The 19,286-nt window shown below is 40.5% G+C and overlaps 1 protein-coding gene across 9 annotated transcripts in view; it reads right to left on the minus strand.

Moving 5' to 3' along the window:
• sema5a (sema domain, seven thrombospondin repeats (type 1 and type 1-like), transmembrane domain (TM) and short cytoplasmic domain, (semaphorin) 5A) overlaps positions 1–19,286 on the minus strand; it is a 237,150-nt gene that overhangs the window by 130,898 nt on the left and 86,966 nt on the right. For all 9 annotated transcript variants that reach the window (XR_011885429.1, XR_011885428.1, XM_072253474.1 and 6 more), the window contains 2 exons: positions 10,726–10,825; positions 8,761–8,806 (listed from right to left, as the gene is read on the minus strand). Coding sequence is in view for 7 of the 9 variants with exons in the window: in XM_072253474.1 (XP_072109575.1) it covers positions 8,761–8,806; positions 10,726–10,825 (146 nt within the window). In the remaining 2 variants the exon portion in view is untranslated. The remainder of the gene's footprint in view (positions 1–8,760; positions 8,807–10,725; positions 10,826–19,286) is intronic.

The following is a 19,286-nucleotide window of genomic DNA, read 5'->3' on the forward strand; positions in this document are numbered from 1 at the left end:
AGATATTAAACCTTCTGAAATGCCGTGAAGGTGCACTATGTACACTAACTGTGTATTATTTTTAATTAATTCATGGATATTGCATTCCATTAGCAAAACAGCAATTGTTGACTATCACCAATTCCCTTGAACCAAATGGCTTCCTATACTGTTGCAGAGGACATGCTGGAATAATCCATATTCTGGATATAGTATTTTACTTGTAGCACATACAGCGCTGTTTGCACAAATCAAGACTGACTGCATGCCTACTCTAAAGCTGACTCCCTTCAACATAGTTGGAATAGACAGATCATTCTAATATTTCAGAGATGGCATTTTCAGACTTGATTTTCAAATACTCAAGGAATAACTACCTATCCTTTCCACATAATGCTTTAAGTCACATGCTTTAACTACATTTTCCTCCTCCACACTAGCTTTAAATGAGAAAACACACAAATATACAAACAGGAGGTTTCACATTTTAAGGAACTATGGAACTTTATTAGAGTAATATTTAATTTTACTTTAAAAATTAGTAACTATCGAATTATATTTATCCGTCTTTTAAACGATGCATCTGGCTAAAGTCTAATTAATAGTGTTACAGAGTTAGAGTCATGTGACAGTGGAAAAGTGTGTATGGAACCGGAGGAGATAGCAGAGGTACTTAATGAGTACTTCAGTATTCACTACGGAAAAGGATCTTGGTGATTGTAGGGATGACTTACAGCAGACTGAAAAGCTTGAGCACGTAGATATTAAGAAAGAGGATGTGCTGAAGCTTTTGAAAAGCATCAGGTTGGATAGGTCACTGGGAAAGGACAAGATGTACCCCAGGCTACTGTGGGAGGTGAGGGAGGAGACTGCTGGGCCTCTGGCGATGATCTTTGCATCATCAATGAGGAAGGGAGAGGTTCCAGAGGATTGGAGGGTTGCGGATGTTGTTCCATTACTTAAGAAAGGAAGTAGAGATAGCCCAGGAAATTTACAGACCAGCGAGCCTTACTTCAGTGGTTGATAAGCTGATGGAGAAGATCCTGACAGGTAGGATTTATGAATATTTGGAGAGGCATAATATGATTAGGAATAGTCAGTATGGCTTTGTCAAAGGCAGGTCGTGCCTTATGAGCCAGGTTGTATTTTTTGAGGATGTGACTAAACACATTGATGAAGGTAGTGCAGTAGACATAGCGTATGTAGACTTCAGCTAGGCATTTGACAAGGTATCCCATACAAGGCTTATTGAGAAAGTAAGGAGGGTTGGAATCCAAGGGGACATTGCTTTGTGGATCCAGAACTGGCTGACCCACAGAAGGCAAAGAGTGGTTGTAGACGGGTCATTTTCTGCATGGAGGTCGGTCACCAGTGGTGTGCCTCAGGGATCTGTTCTGGGACCCCTGCTCTTCGTGATTTTTATAAATGACCTGGATGAGGAAGTGGAGGGATGGGTAAGTAAATCTGCTGATGACACAAACATTAGGGGTGTTGTGGATAATGTGCAGGGCTGTCAGAAGTTACAGCTGGACATTGATAGGATGCAAAACTGGGTTGAGAAATGGCAGATGGAGTTCAACCCAGATAAGTGTGAAGTGGTTCATTTTGGTAGGTCAAATATGATGGCAGATTATAGTATTAATGGTAAGACTCTTGGCAGTGTGGAGGATCAGAGGGAATTTGGGGTCCGAGTCCATAGGACACTCAAAGCTGCTACACAGGTTGACTCTGTGGTTAAGAAAGCATACGGTGCATTGGCCTTCATCAATCGTGGAATTGAGTTTAGGAGCCGAGAGGTAATGTTGCAGCTACATAGGACCCTGGTCAGACCCCACTTGAAGTACTGTGCTTGGTTCTGGTCATCGCACTACAGGAAGGATGTGGAAACCATAGAAAGGGTGCAGAAGCGATTTACAAGGATGTTGCCTGGATTGAGGAGCATGCCTTATGAGGATAGGTTGAGTGAACTTGGCCTTTTCTCCTTGGAGCAACGGAGGATGAGAGGTGACCTGATAGAGATGTATAAGATGATGAGAGGCAGTGATTGTGTGGATTGTCAGAAGCTTTTTCCCAGGGCTGAAATGGCTAGCACCAGTGGGCACAGTTTTAAGGTGCTTGGAAGTAGGTACAGAGGAGATATCGGGGTAAGTTTTTTTTTCACACAGAGAGTGGTGAGAGCGTGGAATGGGCTGCCGGCGACAGTGGTGGCGGTGGATACAACAGGGTCTTTTAACAGACTCATGGACAGGTACATGGAGCTCAGAAAAATAGAGGGCTATGGGTAACTATAGATAATTTCTAAGGTAAGGACATGTTCCGCACTGCTTTGTGGGCCGAAGGACCTGTATTGTGCTGTAGGTTTCCTATGTTCCTAGGTTTCTAACATGAAAGCAGGCCAATTGGCCCATCAGGATGAGGAAGACCTGTGAGCACACAGAAGTGTTAATCCCAGCTCCAACAGTTGGCCCACAACCTTCAATGCCTGTGTGACCATATACATACCTGGACACTTCAGAAAATGCCGTCAGCAACTCTGCTTCCACCACTCTCTCACACAGTGCATTCTAGGTATTCATTATCCTCTGGGTGAAGAAGGTCCCACTACACCTTTTACCTCCTAACTTAAATGTATGCCCTCCACTTTTATCTACCACTAATAATGGTGGATAATTTCTACAATCCACTACTTCTATACCTTGTAATCTTATCTACCTCATTCATCTTCCCCCAACCAAGTAAACTCCAGGGAAAACAGACCTAACCACTCCAGCCTCTTCTCATAACTGAAACACTCCATCCCAGAAAACATCCTGGCAAATCACTTCGGTACGCTCTCCAATGCGATCACATCCTTTCTATAGTATGATCATAACGATATACAATACTCTGACTGAGGTCAGACAAATATTTTGTGAAGTTGATCCATAAACATCTTGCTCCTGTATTCAATGCTATCATTAAGCATTGCAGCTATCAGTCTAATTATCAGTTACTAAAATACTGTAGAGACTCTATCCAAGCTGTCTTCTTATGTTACTTAAAATTATTTTATTATCCAAAATAATAAAATTCCAGACAATCTTGATTTTCTGTACACTAACTCATAGAAAGTGACACTATCTATTGCATTACTGACAAGTTCTAAATCTCACGAACTTGCCTTCAAAGTCAGTAGTAGCTTTTACTTTAGGCCAGAACAAACAAACCCTTTAGATTCAAAAGGGAATTTTGAGACCAAGACCATGTTCAATTTCTATAAGAACATAGGTAAGTGTAACTGCACTGAGTGTAAGAGCATGACTAGAAAAATGGAGAGTGCAGACTAGAAACTCCATCATGCAGACCAGCAGTAAGAGCACACAGAAAGGTGGCCAATTTTCAACGAAATAACGTTAACCAAAATAAGCAATCCAAGGCTAATACTGTGAATCCATTGACATTTTCCATTGTTGAAAATGAAGAGCATAATGGCTGAAGGAACTCAGCAGGCCAGGCCACATCGATGGTAAAGAGTAAACAGTCAACGTTTCGGGCTGAGACCCTTCATCAGGACTGATGAAACTCAAGGGAAGGTTAGGGCTTAGCACCTACTCACTACAAAATAACTTACTGCTTACTAAGACCAAAGTTGATACTCTGCTTCTTCCATTCAGGAGCAAATAGCAATAAAGCATCCATGAAAAGCATAGAAACATAGAAAACCTACAGCACAATACCAGCCTTTCAACCCACAAAGTTGTGCAGAACATGTCCTTACCTCAGAAATTACCTAGGGTTACCCATAGCTCTCTATTTTTCAAAGCTCCAAGTACCTATCCAGGAGTCTCTTAAAAGACCCTATCATATCCGCCTCCACCACTGTCACCAGCTGCCCATTCCACGCACTCACCACTCTCTGCGTAAAAAACTTACGCCTGACATCTCCTCTGTACCTACTTCCAAGCATCTTAAAATTGTGCCCTCTTATGCTAGCCATTTCAGCCCTGTGAAAAAGCTTCTGACTATCCACCCAATCACTGCCTCTCATCATCTTATACACCTCTATCAGGTCACCTCTCATCCTCCATCGCTCCGAGGAGAAAAAGCCAAGTTTACTCAACCTATCCTCATAAGGTATGCTCCCCAATCCAGGCCACATCCTTGTAAATCTCCTCAGCACCCTTTCTATGGTTTCCACATCCTTCCTGTAGTAAGGTAACCAGAACTGAGCACAGTACTCCAAGTGTGGTCTGACCAGGGTCCTATATAGTTGTAACATTACCTCTCAGCTCTTAAACTCAATCCGATGATTGATGAAGGCCAATGCACCGTATGCCTTCTTAACCACAGAGTCAACCAGCGCAGCAGCTTTGAGTGTCCTATGGATTCGGACCCCATGATCCCTCTGATCATCCACATTGCCAAGAGTCTTACCATTAAACAATATTCTGCCATCATATTTGACCTACCAAAATGAACCACCTCACACTTATCTGGGTTGGACTCCATCTGCCACCTCTCAACCCAGTTTTGCATCCTATTGATGTCCCACTGTAACCTCTGACAACTTTCCACACTATCCACAACAGCCCCAACCTTTGTGTCATCAGCAAATTTATTAACCTACACCCGCTTCGCTGCCGCTGCTACTGTGTGGTAACCGGAATCTCCGGAGCTGAAGGTCCCGAAATCCTCGGCTTTGCATGTTTCAGCGGCCAGGGAGAGGTCGAAGGTGCTCGGCAGAGGATGGCGCTCAGGAGGCTGTATCGGAGGGGCTGGTCGGAAGCTCGAAGTTTTCGGACGGATGGACTCAGTGTCGGCTGTGGTCAGCTGCTTCCAAGGTTTTGGCAAGTTGACGGTGCCTGGAGGTTTATGGCAGGGAGTTTCTTCCTTTTGCCGTCTGCTATCGGGGACTCGGGAGTTGATCGACTCGGGACTTTGAGACTTTTTTTAACTGTGCCCATGGTCTGTTCTTCATCAAATTATGGTATTGCTTTGCACTGCTGTAACTATATGTTATAATTATGTGGTTCTGTCAGTGTTAGTCTTTGGATCACTCTTTGCCTTCTGTAGGCCAGCCAGTTCTGGATCCATAAAGCAATGTCCCCTTGGATCCCATGCCTCCCTGCTTTCTCAATAAGCCTTGTATGGGGTACCTTATCAAATGCCTTGCTGAAATCCATATACACTACATAAACAGAGAAACCTTTCTTTGGATAAGCAAGGTAAAAGATATCAATTACACTCTCCTTTAATTATTGCTTAACTGATTCTTAGAGAACCGTCTGGCTTAGCTCTACTGCAAAGGTAGGATTTCCAAGCTTTTTTATTAAAATAATGTTGAAATCGGAATGTTATTGCTGGACCCAATTTTTACATTCATTTGTGAATCCCTTATCTCAGGTGAGGAAAATAAAACAACTAAAATGGAAAAAGGTCCTCCACACTGATTTTCACTGCCCTAGTCCTACCAGACAAGCACAATTATTATTTAAAAATCACTCCTAAAGGAGATTAGATTGAAGGTTAGCTTTAATGCATTAAACAGATATTCTATTCAATCTTATGTTACTATTACACAACTCCAACTATTAGTTCTGTCCTGATTCATCTGGACTTCAGCAATCCAGTTTCAGAAGCAGTGGTGGATGAAGAGGTATGCAGGAAACCTCTCAGGCTTTCTCCTTTCAAACCAATAACCTCCGGAGAATTATCAGCTCCCTTACTCTTGCTCCTTTAACTATTCTTCCCTGGGCTTTCAAGGTTTCTGTAGTTATAAAACCGAAATAAAGGAACAGCGCTTTTGTGCAATCAGTGACCCATAGAAAATTATTTCAATGTATCAAATATTGATTTATGTAAGCAAATATAAAATTCAAACTCTATTAAACTGCACTAAATGTTACAAATTGAATTCCTTACTAGCTCTGATTGTAGAAAATAGGCATTTGTCTCCTCTGTACCTTTGATGAATAAGTTTTATTTTGTGCTGTATTTAGTCATATGGGTGAGAATATTTCCAAGTTTAATTTAGTCTGTGTTCACTCATCCTAAAACATTTTTTATGAAGTAACACACATCAAAGTTGCTGGTGAACACAGCAGACCAGGCAGCAGCTCTAGGAAGAGGCGCAGTCGACGTTTCAGGCCGAGTCCCTTCGTCAGGACTAGAAGGGTCTCGGCCTGAAACGTCGACTGCACCTCTTCCTAGAGATGCTGCCTGGCCTGCTGCGTTCACCAGCAACTTTTATGTGTGTTGCTTGAATTTCCAGCATCTGCAGAATTCCTGTTCTTTGCATTTTTTATGAAGTACATCATTTTGGCCTGTGGTCATGTAGAAGAATATTAAATTTTGTATATTTTTCTTCACTTTAAAACAATTGCTTCTGTCAATAATGCAATTGATATAATACTGATGTATCATAATATAGTCATTGGTATGGAATTTTTCTGCAATTTTGTCTGTATTGCTCTAGGTAAAGAAACGTTTGTGAAAAGAACTCTGCCACCTTTTGGATAGGAGCTTTAGAAGCATTGCCATTAACTACAATAAATATCTTCGCTGATGTGCCACTCCCTTTAATTCTGAAAGAAGATTTAAAACGATGGAAAAAGATTTTTAAAAACATTGCCATTGCTACGGACAATGCTAAAGTCATGCTAAAGTACTCCAAGAACCTTGAGAAATGAAAGACCTGTTTCATGAGAAAAGATTGAACAAGTTTGAACCATACTCAAAGGCTAGAACAAGATATATGCCAAGATAATGTCTCTACTTGTAGCAGCATCTAGGACTGAGGAACAGTTTCAGAATAAGAGATCATCTACTTAAGAAGCAAATAAGCAGGAATTTCCCTTTCCAAAAGTTCAAAATTCTTGGAGTCTCCACCACAGAGAGCTATAGAGGCCAACCAATGAAAATGTTTAAGACTGATACAGATCTTTAGGGCACAGAGGAGTCAATGGTTATGGTGGACTGAAAGGAAAAGAAGAGTCAAGATCCAATCAGTCTTAATAGGTGATTGATAGTCGGTGAGCTCCTGGTGAGCCAAAACGCCAGTTTCTAAGCAGCATCTCTCTATGACTCTATAATCTTCCTAAGTTATGGAGCAGACTCAAGGATCTATAAATTGTTGTGTTATTGTCACATGTACCAAGGTACAATATAAGCTTCATTTTGCATGCCATGCATACAGATAATTTCATCAGTACATTGAGATAGTACCAAGGAAAAGCAATAACAGAATGCAGAATAATGTGCTACAGATACAGAGAAAGAGCACTGCAGACAGACAATAAGATGCAAGGTCAAGATAAGATAGATTATGAGGTCATCTTTGGGAGCCAATTAATAGTCTTTTAACAGCAGGATAGAAACTGTCCTTGAGTCTGGTGTTAGATACTTTTCAGGCTTTTGTATCTTCTGCCTGATAGAAGGGGATATTGCCTATCTATATTCTTGTACACAAGTCCTTAGACTTGTTTCTCCCACAAAACAAAAAGAAATAGTCTTCTTTACAGCAACCATTAGAGTCACAGCAATAAGACTGAACAGCCTCAATCAAGTCTCAAAATTGCATGTTAATCAAACATTCTGTTGTTCTAAACTATTTGGATTGGTCTGGTAATGTAACCAATCCCATACAGTCATTATGCACTATATCACAGAATAGGCCTTTTGGCCTATTTAATACCATCCTGGTCTTCTCCCAGTCCCATCCACCTACATCCTGACCATAGCCCTCCACACCCTTTTCATCCATGTAACCTCTCTTAAATGCAGACATCCCACCCTGCAAAAACTCATTTCAGGGAGGTAGCACCATTAATTTGCGGGAGACTCCCAGAACTTCGGGGAGAGGTGGGATGTCTGCAATAGAGTAGCTCCTTAGCAGCTAGCCATCTAGTTTAAATAACGTTAGCTATGCTAATGAATGAATGACACCTGTTACACTCACCTCAACATGTCTTTTACAATCTTAACCCACCATGGGCAATAGAAAAATCACTGTTGCAAACAGCGCAGCGAGCAACACCGTCATTATTTTTGACCCCTATTAGGCAGGGGTACACTTTAGTGTAGTCTGGGGTGACGTACGTTTTATATTTTCTTTTTTGGAACACTCTGCCATGGCGTGCGCTCTCTCTCTCTCGTGATCTCTCTTGCGCTCGGTCTCTCTCTCTCATGGTCACTCTTGCGCTCAATCTCATGGTCTCTCTCGCTTGCTCTCTCTCATGCTCTCTCTCTCGTGGTCGCTCTTGCGCTCTCTCTCGCTCTCGTGGTCTCTCTCTCTCGCGCTCACTCGCTCTCAAAAAAATTGATTTCCGGGACATTGTATATAATTTGCGGGCATCAGGGAGCCACTATTAACGTGCGGGAGACTCCCAGAACTTCTGGGAGAGGTGGGATGTCTGTAAATGTCACAGCTTACCTTGGATCTACCAATTCCGCTGGCAGTTCATTTCAGACTCGCAAAACCCTCAGTGAAGTAGTTCTCCATCAGAATCTCCTTAAATATTTCACCTTTCACCCTAAACTTATGACCTCTGGGTTCTAGTCTCACCAAACCCATGAGGATAAAACGTACAAGTATTCACACTATCTGTACCCCTCATAATTTTGTATAGCTCTGTCAGATCCCCAGCCCCCTCATTCTCCTGCTTTCTGGGTAATAAAGCCATAATCTCTTCAACCTTGCCCTATTACTCAGGTTCTCAAGAACCAGCAAAATCTTTGTAAGTTTTCTCTGCGTTCTTTCAAGAGTTATCTCCATTGGAACAAGTACAAAATGAATTCACTCACCTGGATTAAAGTCAGATCTTCCTGCTTCAGCCTAAAGAGGTAGTTCCTGAAAGAAAAATGGATTTATGTGATTGTGACCTATTTGATGCTCAATGTGATCAGAGCAATCAACACTACAGATTCCAACTCATTCTGCCTCCATGGAAATGTGTTGTCAGTCTTTTCTGAGCAAGGATCACAGAAAAGTTCATCCGAATTGAACACTAAAGCACATCCTTCATCTTACACAAAGTAGCTTCCATAATTAGCATAACATGTACATCTAAATTCATTCCAGAAAGGATATTAACATCCTACAATGTCTAAATCAGGACTCCTAAAGAGTTACTAAGAATGAATATATATAGATGTGATGAAAAGCTCTAAGAATCGATAATTTTCATTAGAACAAAGAAAATTAAGAAGCGTCAAGTAGAGATTTCAAAATAATGAAAGGATATTGAGGAACTTAATGAAAAGCTGTTCCCTTTTGAGTTGATTACTCCAAATAGGGAGCTAGCAACAGTACAACACTGTCCTATCACATAAATCCTATAGCTCAATATCAGCAACCTCTCAATAGGCAGGAGGGTGGTACCAGAAATAAGATATGGAAAACAGTCTGATTTCTTCATATATATCAAAAGCAATTTTTGTTTCCACAGTGCAGAACAGAAATCCATGAGGTTCATTATAAAGAACTGATGTATTAATTAACATTTTGACATCAGGCTCTCCTTGTGACAATCTCTCCTCAGCGCCAAACACTTTCACTCCGATTCATTTGATGGTTCCCAGCTCCAATTCATGCCCTTCCCTGAATGTTCACTTGACTTCCTCAGCTTCCCACACACAAAAAAAGCCACTTTTCTCATCTTCCTGATCTCTTGGGACTATCCCCAAGGACCTAGCAATGATTTTTATGGCTAACTTCCTTTTTCAGTAGGCAAGTACCTTGCCAGTTGCACATGGGAGAAGGACTGACAATATTCTATTGAGGTTCTGGTGTTAAGATCAGCAGATCTCCATAGTCCCAAGTACTTGAGATGTTTGATTATTTTCAGTCTCATCCAGCCCTCTCCTAATTATTTGACACTAGATTCAAGATGTTCAAACAGCTGCACAAAACTGAAACATATAAATTAAAAGGCATGGGAACTCTGCTGTTTATGTAATCTTAATTAACATATTTTTGGTAATGTTTTGTTATGTGTAACTTAATTACAGATTCTGAACTATATTTTGATCATGTTGCAGACAGTCTTTGATTATAACAACATTATTCTGAAGCAATGCTGTTGCCATAATTTAAACAGCGCTACATGTATTGGCCAGTTAAGGTACCTAGTTGTTTAAAATAAAAGATGGCACATATTCTTTTGTTTTCTTCATACTTTTTCCTTTAAAAAGTTTGACCGACACTGCTGCTATACAGCTATCTAGTTAGACATTAATAGCACAACATGCTGAGGAAAATTATCACTCAATTTGTCAGAAAACACAACAGATATGAAACATAATCATCAGTTTTGGTCAATTTGGAATTTTTCTTTGGGCTGCTCCTAAAGCTGCACAAATCTTCCAAGTTGGCCACAACATAAACTATATCCTCAGAAACTGAGCGAGCACAACTTCCCAGACAAATTAACACACAGCAAGTCCTGTGAGGCTGTTATATTCATATCTTTCATTTAGAAGCTACATCAATGCTATTAGTGGGAAATTACTATTAAACAATAGTTTCTCCAAAGATAAAAATCAATACAAAACATCTTACAGCACAGATTATCTTTTTTATAACATCTTAAAGGGTAATCAAGACTGAACTGAGCAGATGAGAGCAGTCAAGTAAATAAAGCAAAACTGATTGTCTTGGGGATTAAAAGAAATATCCGTTCATGTTGGAACATTACAAAGCATGTAAAAATTACAGCTTCCAAACCCATTAAGGGCTGCAATAAATACAAAAAGAAAAATATTCCTTACTTTGCTCCAACGATGAGCTCTTTTTGAGAAGGGTCAAAGGTCAACTGTGAGTAGTCCATTACATTTGCAGCTTTAAATATGTGCAGCCATGGCACAATGTCTGAGAAGAAAGTAGAAACATCCGTAACCTATAGCTGCCAACGTTACAAAGGTGGTGATCAATAGACTTGTGTCAATATCTGTAATCGAAATGCACTGAGTTAGATCAATTAAATCTGACACAAAGCCCTTGAAATCACGCCTCATCGTTAAGTCTGCCAGAATTATGCCCGAGGTTTATTTCAATCTGTCACTGAAGCGTTTGTCTTGACAGAATTACAGCAGCGAACAAGTGCCACCTCTGTGAGGCCTATAGGGACTAAATTAAAGCATCAGTGGAACAGAAGAAAATAAACTTCCAGATATACTACAGTTTCCCAAAAATATAACTGACAAGATTAAAAGTCCTTTCTTTTCCAAAATTCTGAATTTAGAATCAACAAATAAAATACGTGCTTCTTGGGGTTTTCCCCTCATCTTTTTGGGTCAGAATCAGAATAAGGTTTAGTATCACTGGCACACATTATGAAATCTGTTGTTTTGCAGTAGCAGTACATTGCAATATATAATAATAAAAACTAATATATACATATATAAAACAAGTAGCGCAAAAAGAGAGGGCAAAAAAGTGAGGTCGTGTTCATGGAGTTGTTGTCCATTCAGAAACCTAATGGCAGAGGGGAAGAAGCAGTTCCTGAAAAGTTGAGTGTGTGTCTTCAGGTTCCTGTACCTCACCTTGATGAGAAAATGGCAATGAGAAGAGGCCACGTCCTGGGTGATGGGGGTCCTGAATTACGGATGCTGCCTTTTTGAGGCATCGCCTTTTGAATGTGTCCTCAGTGCTGGGGAGGCTACTACCTATGATGGAGTTGCCTGAGTTTACAATTCTGCAGCTTCCTCTGATCCTGTGCAGTGACCCCTCCATATCAGGAGGTGATGCAACTAGTTAGAATCTCTCCATGGTATATCTGTAGAAATTTGTGTGTCTTTGGTGACATACCAATTCTCCTCACATTCATAATGAAATATAGCCTTTGTCATGCCTTCTGTGTAATTGCATCATGTTGGGCCCAGGACAGATCTTCAGAGATGTTGACACCCAGGAACTTGAAATTGCTCACTCTTTCCACTGCCAATCAATCACTTGATGAGGACTGGTATGCATTCCCTTGACTTCCCCTTCCTTGATCTTACTGACATTGGGTGTAATGTTGTTGTTGCAACACCACTCAAGCAGCCCATCTAACTGACCTCTATACACCTCCTCATCACCATCTGAAATTCTGACAATAGTTGTGTCATCAACAAATTTATAAATAGCATTCAAGCTGTGCCTAGCTGCAGAATTGTGGGTGTGGAGAGCAGTGGGATAAGCATACATCCCTGAGGTAAGCCAGTGTTGATTACCAGCAAGGAGGAGATGGTACTTCCAATCCCCACTGACTGTGGTCTCCTGGTGAGGATGTCAAGGATCCAGTTGCAGAGGGAGGTACAGAGGCCTAGGTTTTGGAGCTTGTTGATTTGAACTGAGGGTCAGATTATATTGAATGCTGAGCTATAATCAATAAACAGCAGCTTGATGTAGGTATTATGGTTGTCCAGGTGATCCAAGGCCAAGTGGAGAGCCAGTGAGTTTGCATCCTCTGTCGGCCTATTGTGGCGATAGGCAAGTTGCAATGGTTCTTTGAGTACAGAGAGCAGCAGGACCTCTTTGCTCATGAGCTTGGCCAAGGTAGTTATTCACAAGTCCAGGCACTGAGAGGACTATTCATCCCGATTGCTTAGGTTACTGTACAAGGACAGTATACATTGTCTGCTGGGATTCAAGGACTTTGGCCATCACCGGCCCTGACAGGGAACTGAAATGCTTGACAGCATAAAAATTTTACTTTGATGTTTTTACTTTGTTACACAAAACAAACTTGCTTTAAATAAACACAGGTGCATTAAAAAAAAACTATTCTCAGGCCAAGTCTAGTTGTAAGAATTGTTCAAATCTCAAATTACCTGCTGAAAATAACACTAAATTTGCAAAGAATTAACAATACATTTTGGAATTTTTTTTTGCAAAATTTGCAAAAATTTAAATTCATGCATTACTCTTTGTCTGAATTATTAATAAGTAGACACTTCTGCAATAGTACAACTGATGCAAGTGCAGCAGAGTTCCCCCTACTCCTTAAGCAGTAGCTGCGGCCTGTCACTTTAAACATCATACTTTCTATACCTCAATTGAATTGCTGGAAACAAAACTGACTTCTCTCTCTGTCATGACATATTTTTATAAATAAATGGAGGTTCCAAGTTTCACCCTCCCAAGCTTCCCTGTGGAATTCGCTTCACCAGGTTCATTAACATTCTCTTTTGAAAAGGAAGCTTTCGCTCTCATCCCAGGGGTCTACCACCTTTTCTTCTCCCCAGTAGCTGACACTAGTAATTTAGTGCATTGTTCATACTTGAATCTCTGGACAACACTTGAATTGTTTCTTTCAGTTCCACCAGTTCCTGCACTGGCTTGAATTAACTTTCTTATTTGGCATTTGTTAAAATACCAAAAGAACAAGAACTTCTGAGAAGTCACGTAACTCAAAAGCTGGAAAAGCGTCATTGTAACTGAATACAGAATAGACTATCAGAAGAAAAAAATTTTTCAATATTTCACCTTTTCAAAAATGGTATTTGCAGTTCAAAGAAACAGGAATAAAGGAAGAACTCCAAACCCTGCTTCAATCAATCTTTCAACCGCAGGGATCAAATGACAGGAGCAAATTAAAAAACAAATGGCAAAGCTAACACTGTACTTTTAGTGCATGGTCTTCACAGAGGAGATGAGTCAATCTGAGAGCACGCTAACCCCAAATACACCATTATGGTATGAAAATTACATCAAAAGACTGTTTTGCAGGACCTCAGCCTATAAAATATCTATTTATCTAGAGAAATAGATACAGTATATCTGTTTATTTAGAGATACAGCACGGAATAGGCCCTTCCAGCCCTTCAAGCCGTGCCACCCAGCGATAACACGATTCACCCTATTCTAAACATGGAGCAATCTACATTGATCAATTAACCTGCTAACCAGTATCTCTTTGGACTGTGGGAGGAAACCAGGGCCCCCAGAGAAAACCCACGCATTCCACGGTGAGGATGCACAGAGACTCCTTACAGAGGATGCCAGATTGAACTCCAAACTCCAATGTCCAAAGCGGTAATTGTACCATGCCAACCGCTACACTACCAGAGTAGTTTTATGGACAGATTAATTGCCTGAAAAAATTGAATCTAGGAAGGTCTGAATTAGTATCTGCAGGTACTTCTGCGATCTAAAGTTCAAATAAAACCCAATTACAATGAAGATCAGTGAAGAACCTCATGATGCAAACACGAGGAAATCTGCAGATGCTGGAATTTCAAGCAACGCACATCAAATTTGCCCAGGCAGCATCTCTAGGAAGAGGTACAGTCGACGTTTCGGGCCGAGACCCTTCGTCAGGACTAACTGAAGGAAGACCTAGTAAGAGATTTGAAAGTGGGAGGGCGAGGGGGAGATCCAAAATGATAGGAGAAGACAGGAGGGGGAGGGATGGAGCCAAGAGCTGGACAGGTGATTGGCAAAAAGGATATGAGAGGATCATGGGACAGGAGGCCCAGGGAGAAAGAAAAGGGGGAGGGGGGGGAAAACCCAGAGGATGGGCAAAGGGTATAGTGAGAAGGACAGAGGGAGAAAAAGAATGTGTGTATATAAATAAATAACCTGATGGCATGAACATTGACTTCACAAACTTCTGCTAATGCCCCACCTCCCCCTCGCACCCCATCTATTATTTATTTATATACACACATTCTTTTTCTCTCTCTCCTTTTTTTCCCTCTGTCCCCCTCACTATACCCCTTGCCCATCCTCTGGGTTTTCCCCCCCTCCCCCTTTTCTTTCTCCCTAGGCTTCCTGTCCCATGATCCTCTCATATCCCTTTTGCCAATCAACTGTCCAGTTCTTGGCTCCATCCCTCTCCTTCCTGTCTTCTCCTATCATTTTGGATCTCCCCCTCGCCCTCCCACTTTCAAATCTCTTACTAGCTCTTCTTTCAGTTAGTCCTGACGAAGGGTCTCAGCCTGAAAAGTCGACTGTACCTCTTCCTAGAGATTAGAGATGCTGCCTGGCCTGCTAAGCACCTCATGACTACCACTACACACTAAAACAATGCTGGTAAATTCTCCTCCTCCAAAATGGTTCGTGGGCAATTTTGCAGATATACAATTACATATAGCTGTAAATTTTTTTAAGCCTATTTCATTATTAATATTTGCAGTTGAACATTAGATCAATTATATTTGGACTAAAATTGAAAATTAATTCAACTTTCAAACCTCAGTTACTTTACAAATGCTTTTATCTCTTATAACCCAAGTGCATTAACACTTGCCATTAATTAATTGATTTCCTTATCTGGTAGTCAAGCCTAAATATTTGGGATTAGCTTGTGACAAATGGGAGATAAGAAAAGTACAGAAAAGTTGACAAAAAGAAATAAAATGAAGCATTTTAAGTACATTATACTTATTTATGACCTGATCCTCCTTTGCTAAGGCAGTAATGGCATGCCAAATTAGTTTCCCATCTGGTGGTCATTGCTTGGTGTTTCACACAGCCAGCAAGTTGTGAGCTTTGCCGGTAAGTACAGCCCCGCCTTCTGTGCTTAGGAAACCATAACCAACTCACACTTCAGACATATCAGCAATTACAGTTAAAAGTAGGAATACCTACTTACCTTGACATTGTTGTTTTTAATCACAGGGATATGAGAATTCAGTGTAATGTCCCTGTTACTGCCCTATTTGCGTTCAGGGAATCAGACAAAAATCAAGGACTCAGCTGCTTCTTCCTATTGTTGGCTGTACCTCTTCCTAGAGATGCTGCCTGGCCTGCTGCGTTCACCAGCAACTTTTATGTGTGCTGCTTCTTTGAAGTACTTTGCAAGGCACCACGAGAACAAAACTAATTAAGATAATGAGGTGACCATAATTCTTATAGGCATAAAATATGACAGAGGAATTCATTGTGTATTTATGATAAAAGCAACTCTGAATGAATGATTTTATCTTCATTTTATAAGACCAAAGAATTTTGCTTTGTTTTACGGAAAAGCTCTGATTTTGAACGCTCTGCTTGTGTCATGGGTAAATTAGTTGGGCAGCATGGCCCTAAATCAGCAGGAGGTCTGAGGTTCAAATCAGTTGCCTGCACAGAGTTTGTTGATTCTACTGGAAAAATAAACTAATCTCACTGTCCCTAGTTTGAAGGAAGGAAGAAAAAAAGACATCGGAATGTTTTTCCCAGTGACCTCTGCTGAAAGTCTTGGATGAAGATAGATCTGCACTGAGTAGCATATAGCTTATCATGACTTGAAATGTCACCTCCCAACACTGCAACATCCATTCTTTCAGAAGCATCACCCACACCCCAGATAACAGTGTTTTCTTGTGTCATGGTATATTCCAGCTGCCCAATCACAGGCACAGGGAGGGATAAATGCCAGCGGCTGTGAGAACCTCAGGAAAACCAATGCTGAACCAGACAATGTTAGAAACAGCACAGTGACACACAGGGGAAAAATCCAAAAATGGTGTCCTATCAATCTCACAAATTAACTTTTTGAACTTCAAGCAACCTTCAGATAATTTCAGTTACTAGATCTTCGTTTTAATAATTTAAAAATCATTAAATTTTATTTCCTGGGTGTTTTTCAGTATTCAATTTTCATCGATGATTTTTGATAGCTGGATATCTTGGGGGTGGGAACTTACCAACCATCAAAACAATCCAGATAGCAGAGAGTCTCCACGACACTAGAAGCTTATCAACTGGGAAGCAACTTCACAGTTTTAGTTCTTACCAGAGATCATAAGGCAAGGAAAGTGCTCAAATGGCAGGTGCCTTTCGATCTCCAGTATGCCTCAGCCTCCAGAGCAGGGGTTCCCAGCCATTCTTTGCACATGGGCCCTATCATTAACCGAGGCATCTGAGGACCCCAAGTTCGGAACCCCTGCTCTAGAGTCCAGTCAGTGGAAGACTGTTTCCACTGTCTTGGTGGAGTTTTTGCAATGGATTACATTTTGCTTGATCAAATGCAATCCTATTTCTCTCCTCCCAGTAAAGAACAAAGAAGTCAGGAGCAGGCTGACTGGCCCAACCAGACCCGCTATCCTGAGAACTGTCATAACATCCGGAAGGGTCAAATAGTGAAATGGTTTCCATGAGAAATACAAATTTGGGATCAGGATTAAAATTTAAAGGGGGTAAACACTAATACTGATGCTCCTCCCTGTAAGAAACTATTAGAACAAGAAATACATCCCCAGAAGCTGATAAATCAAATACAAGGTGATAAATCAATCAATCCTGAAACTTAAAGAATTTAATGCACGAATTTGGAAGATGATGCTGTCCTACTGCTAAAAATAATCCCAATGTCATTGGGCAGGATTTAGACCCAATGACAATGAAGCATCAGTGATGCATTTCCATCTCAGGTGGGATGTGCATTTTGGAGAGACTCCTCGTGACGATGTTGCCATTATAATAAGAAGATAAAGGTCAATCATGTCAGAGGTGATGATTCTCGAAGCTGAGCAAATAACTACAATGGTTCTCACATATGGCACAAGTGGGGTGGGAATGAATTAAGATGGGGCACCAATCAAGCAGACTGTTTCATCAAATCCTTTGAGAGTTGTCAGAGATGCGTTCATCCAGGCAAGTAGAGAATGTTCTGCCCTGTTCCTGACATGTGTCATGTAAACAGTAAAAACAATTTTTGGCTGTCAGTACAGGAGTTGCTTGGTGCAGAACCTCTATGCTCAGGCCTGCTCTTGTAGTCACTGTATTAATGCGGTTTGCCCCATTGAGTTTCCCGTCAATAGCAACCCTTGGATATTGATGATGCAGGACTCAATGATGGCAATGCCATTGTACATCAGTGGTAGGCTATGTTCCCTCTAAGCTGTGCGCGCGTACATACGTTTTTCAACCAGCGCACAAAGGAAATTAATGTGTGCACAAAAGGTTAATCACCTAAAATAATGTAATTAATAATTATACTTATTGAAAATAATCTTTTAACTAAATGTTTCTGTTAACTAGTTAGTCAGTTTTTCAAAAACCACAATGTACGTAACTAATTTACGTCACCTCACCTTTCCTGTTCCAGTTTGTACACGGCAGCAGCCATCTTTGGCGGGCAGTACTCATATCGTAAAGTTTACAAAGATCTGTTTCAAATCCTGTAGATAGCTTACTAAGTTTTTATTGAGAAAAGTATTGATTCATTATGTCGAATTCAAAAGAAGCAGTTAAAAGATGCGAATTTAAAGAAATTGCAGAGGCCTCTGAAAATGAAACTGTTGCTTTCAGACCACTTAATGAAGTCAGATGGTTACCTAGACACTTTGCATTGCAGGCAATAATAAAAAATTGTGAGGCACTGATCACATACTTTATAGAAGATCAGTCAAATGACCCTGTGGCTGAATACTGTCACAAGAAATTGATAAACATCACATACAAAGTAGCTTTACAGATTTTGAGTGATATCTTTGGTGAACTGGCTGTACTGTGCAAGGTTCTGCAAAAGAGTGACCTGACACCAAATGATTCACTTCATTTTGCGCGAGGCAAAATTAACAAGAAAGCAGTATATAGGAGACAATGTTTCGTGGAGTGACAAAGTTAAAGTTTTGCTAAGCCAACAACGTGAAGAAAACGTCACAGTAGATACAAGTTTGCTGTTGACTTTTATAACTAGTCTTTGTGTTCATTTAGAAGAAACGTTTCCTGAAGATGAGGTACAAGAATGGTCAGCTTTTGATTTCTCTGCAATTGCAGATTGCAACTTCACAATTGGCGATGAAAAAGTTAATGCCTTATTTCCAAAATATCATGATTTTCTAGCTGAAAATACTGTAATAGTTAAACAGTTTAATGATTTCAAATTTACCATGCAAGAAAAAATTAAATCCAAACTGATTTCAAACTTTGCTCAAATGGTGGCATTTGGACTTCAAAATGACAGCTTTGCGACCTTGCACAGTTGATGGACATTGAGGGATCCTTTCTTGCTTCTAGTGCAGACTGTGAGCGAGGTTTTAGCCTAATGAATCAACTCAAAAACAAGCTGAGAAACTGTTTAGGTGAATGCCATTTGGATATGTTAATGAGAATCAAAAGCTATCAATTGAATGGAAGTTCTATTAGTCTAGACAGTGTTTACAAAGAATGGGTAAATGCCAAAGATAGGAGAGAGAAAAAATAACTAAGTGACTTAAATATGAATGTTATTTTGTTGTTATTCTGTGCAGTTTTATGTCAAATATTTTGTAAACCTAATAAACTCTGCCATGTGTGCATTCAGTGCACACATACTTTTGTTGCAGGAAAAAAATTTGCACAACATAAGATTTTTGCTCACACTTACTACTGAAAATTAGAGGGAACAATGGTGGTAGGTGATTAGAGTCTCACG

The sequence above is a fragment of the Mobula birostris genome, chromosome 3 (genome assembly GCF_030028105.1).
Source record: "Mobula birostris isolate sMobBir1 chromosome 3, sMobBir1.hap1, whole genome shotgun sequence".
Classification (NCBI taxonomy): Eukaryota; Metazoa; Chordata; class Chondrichthyes; order Myliobatiformes; family Myliobatidae; genus Mobula; species Mobula birostris.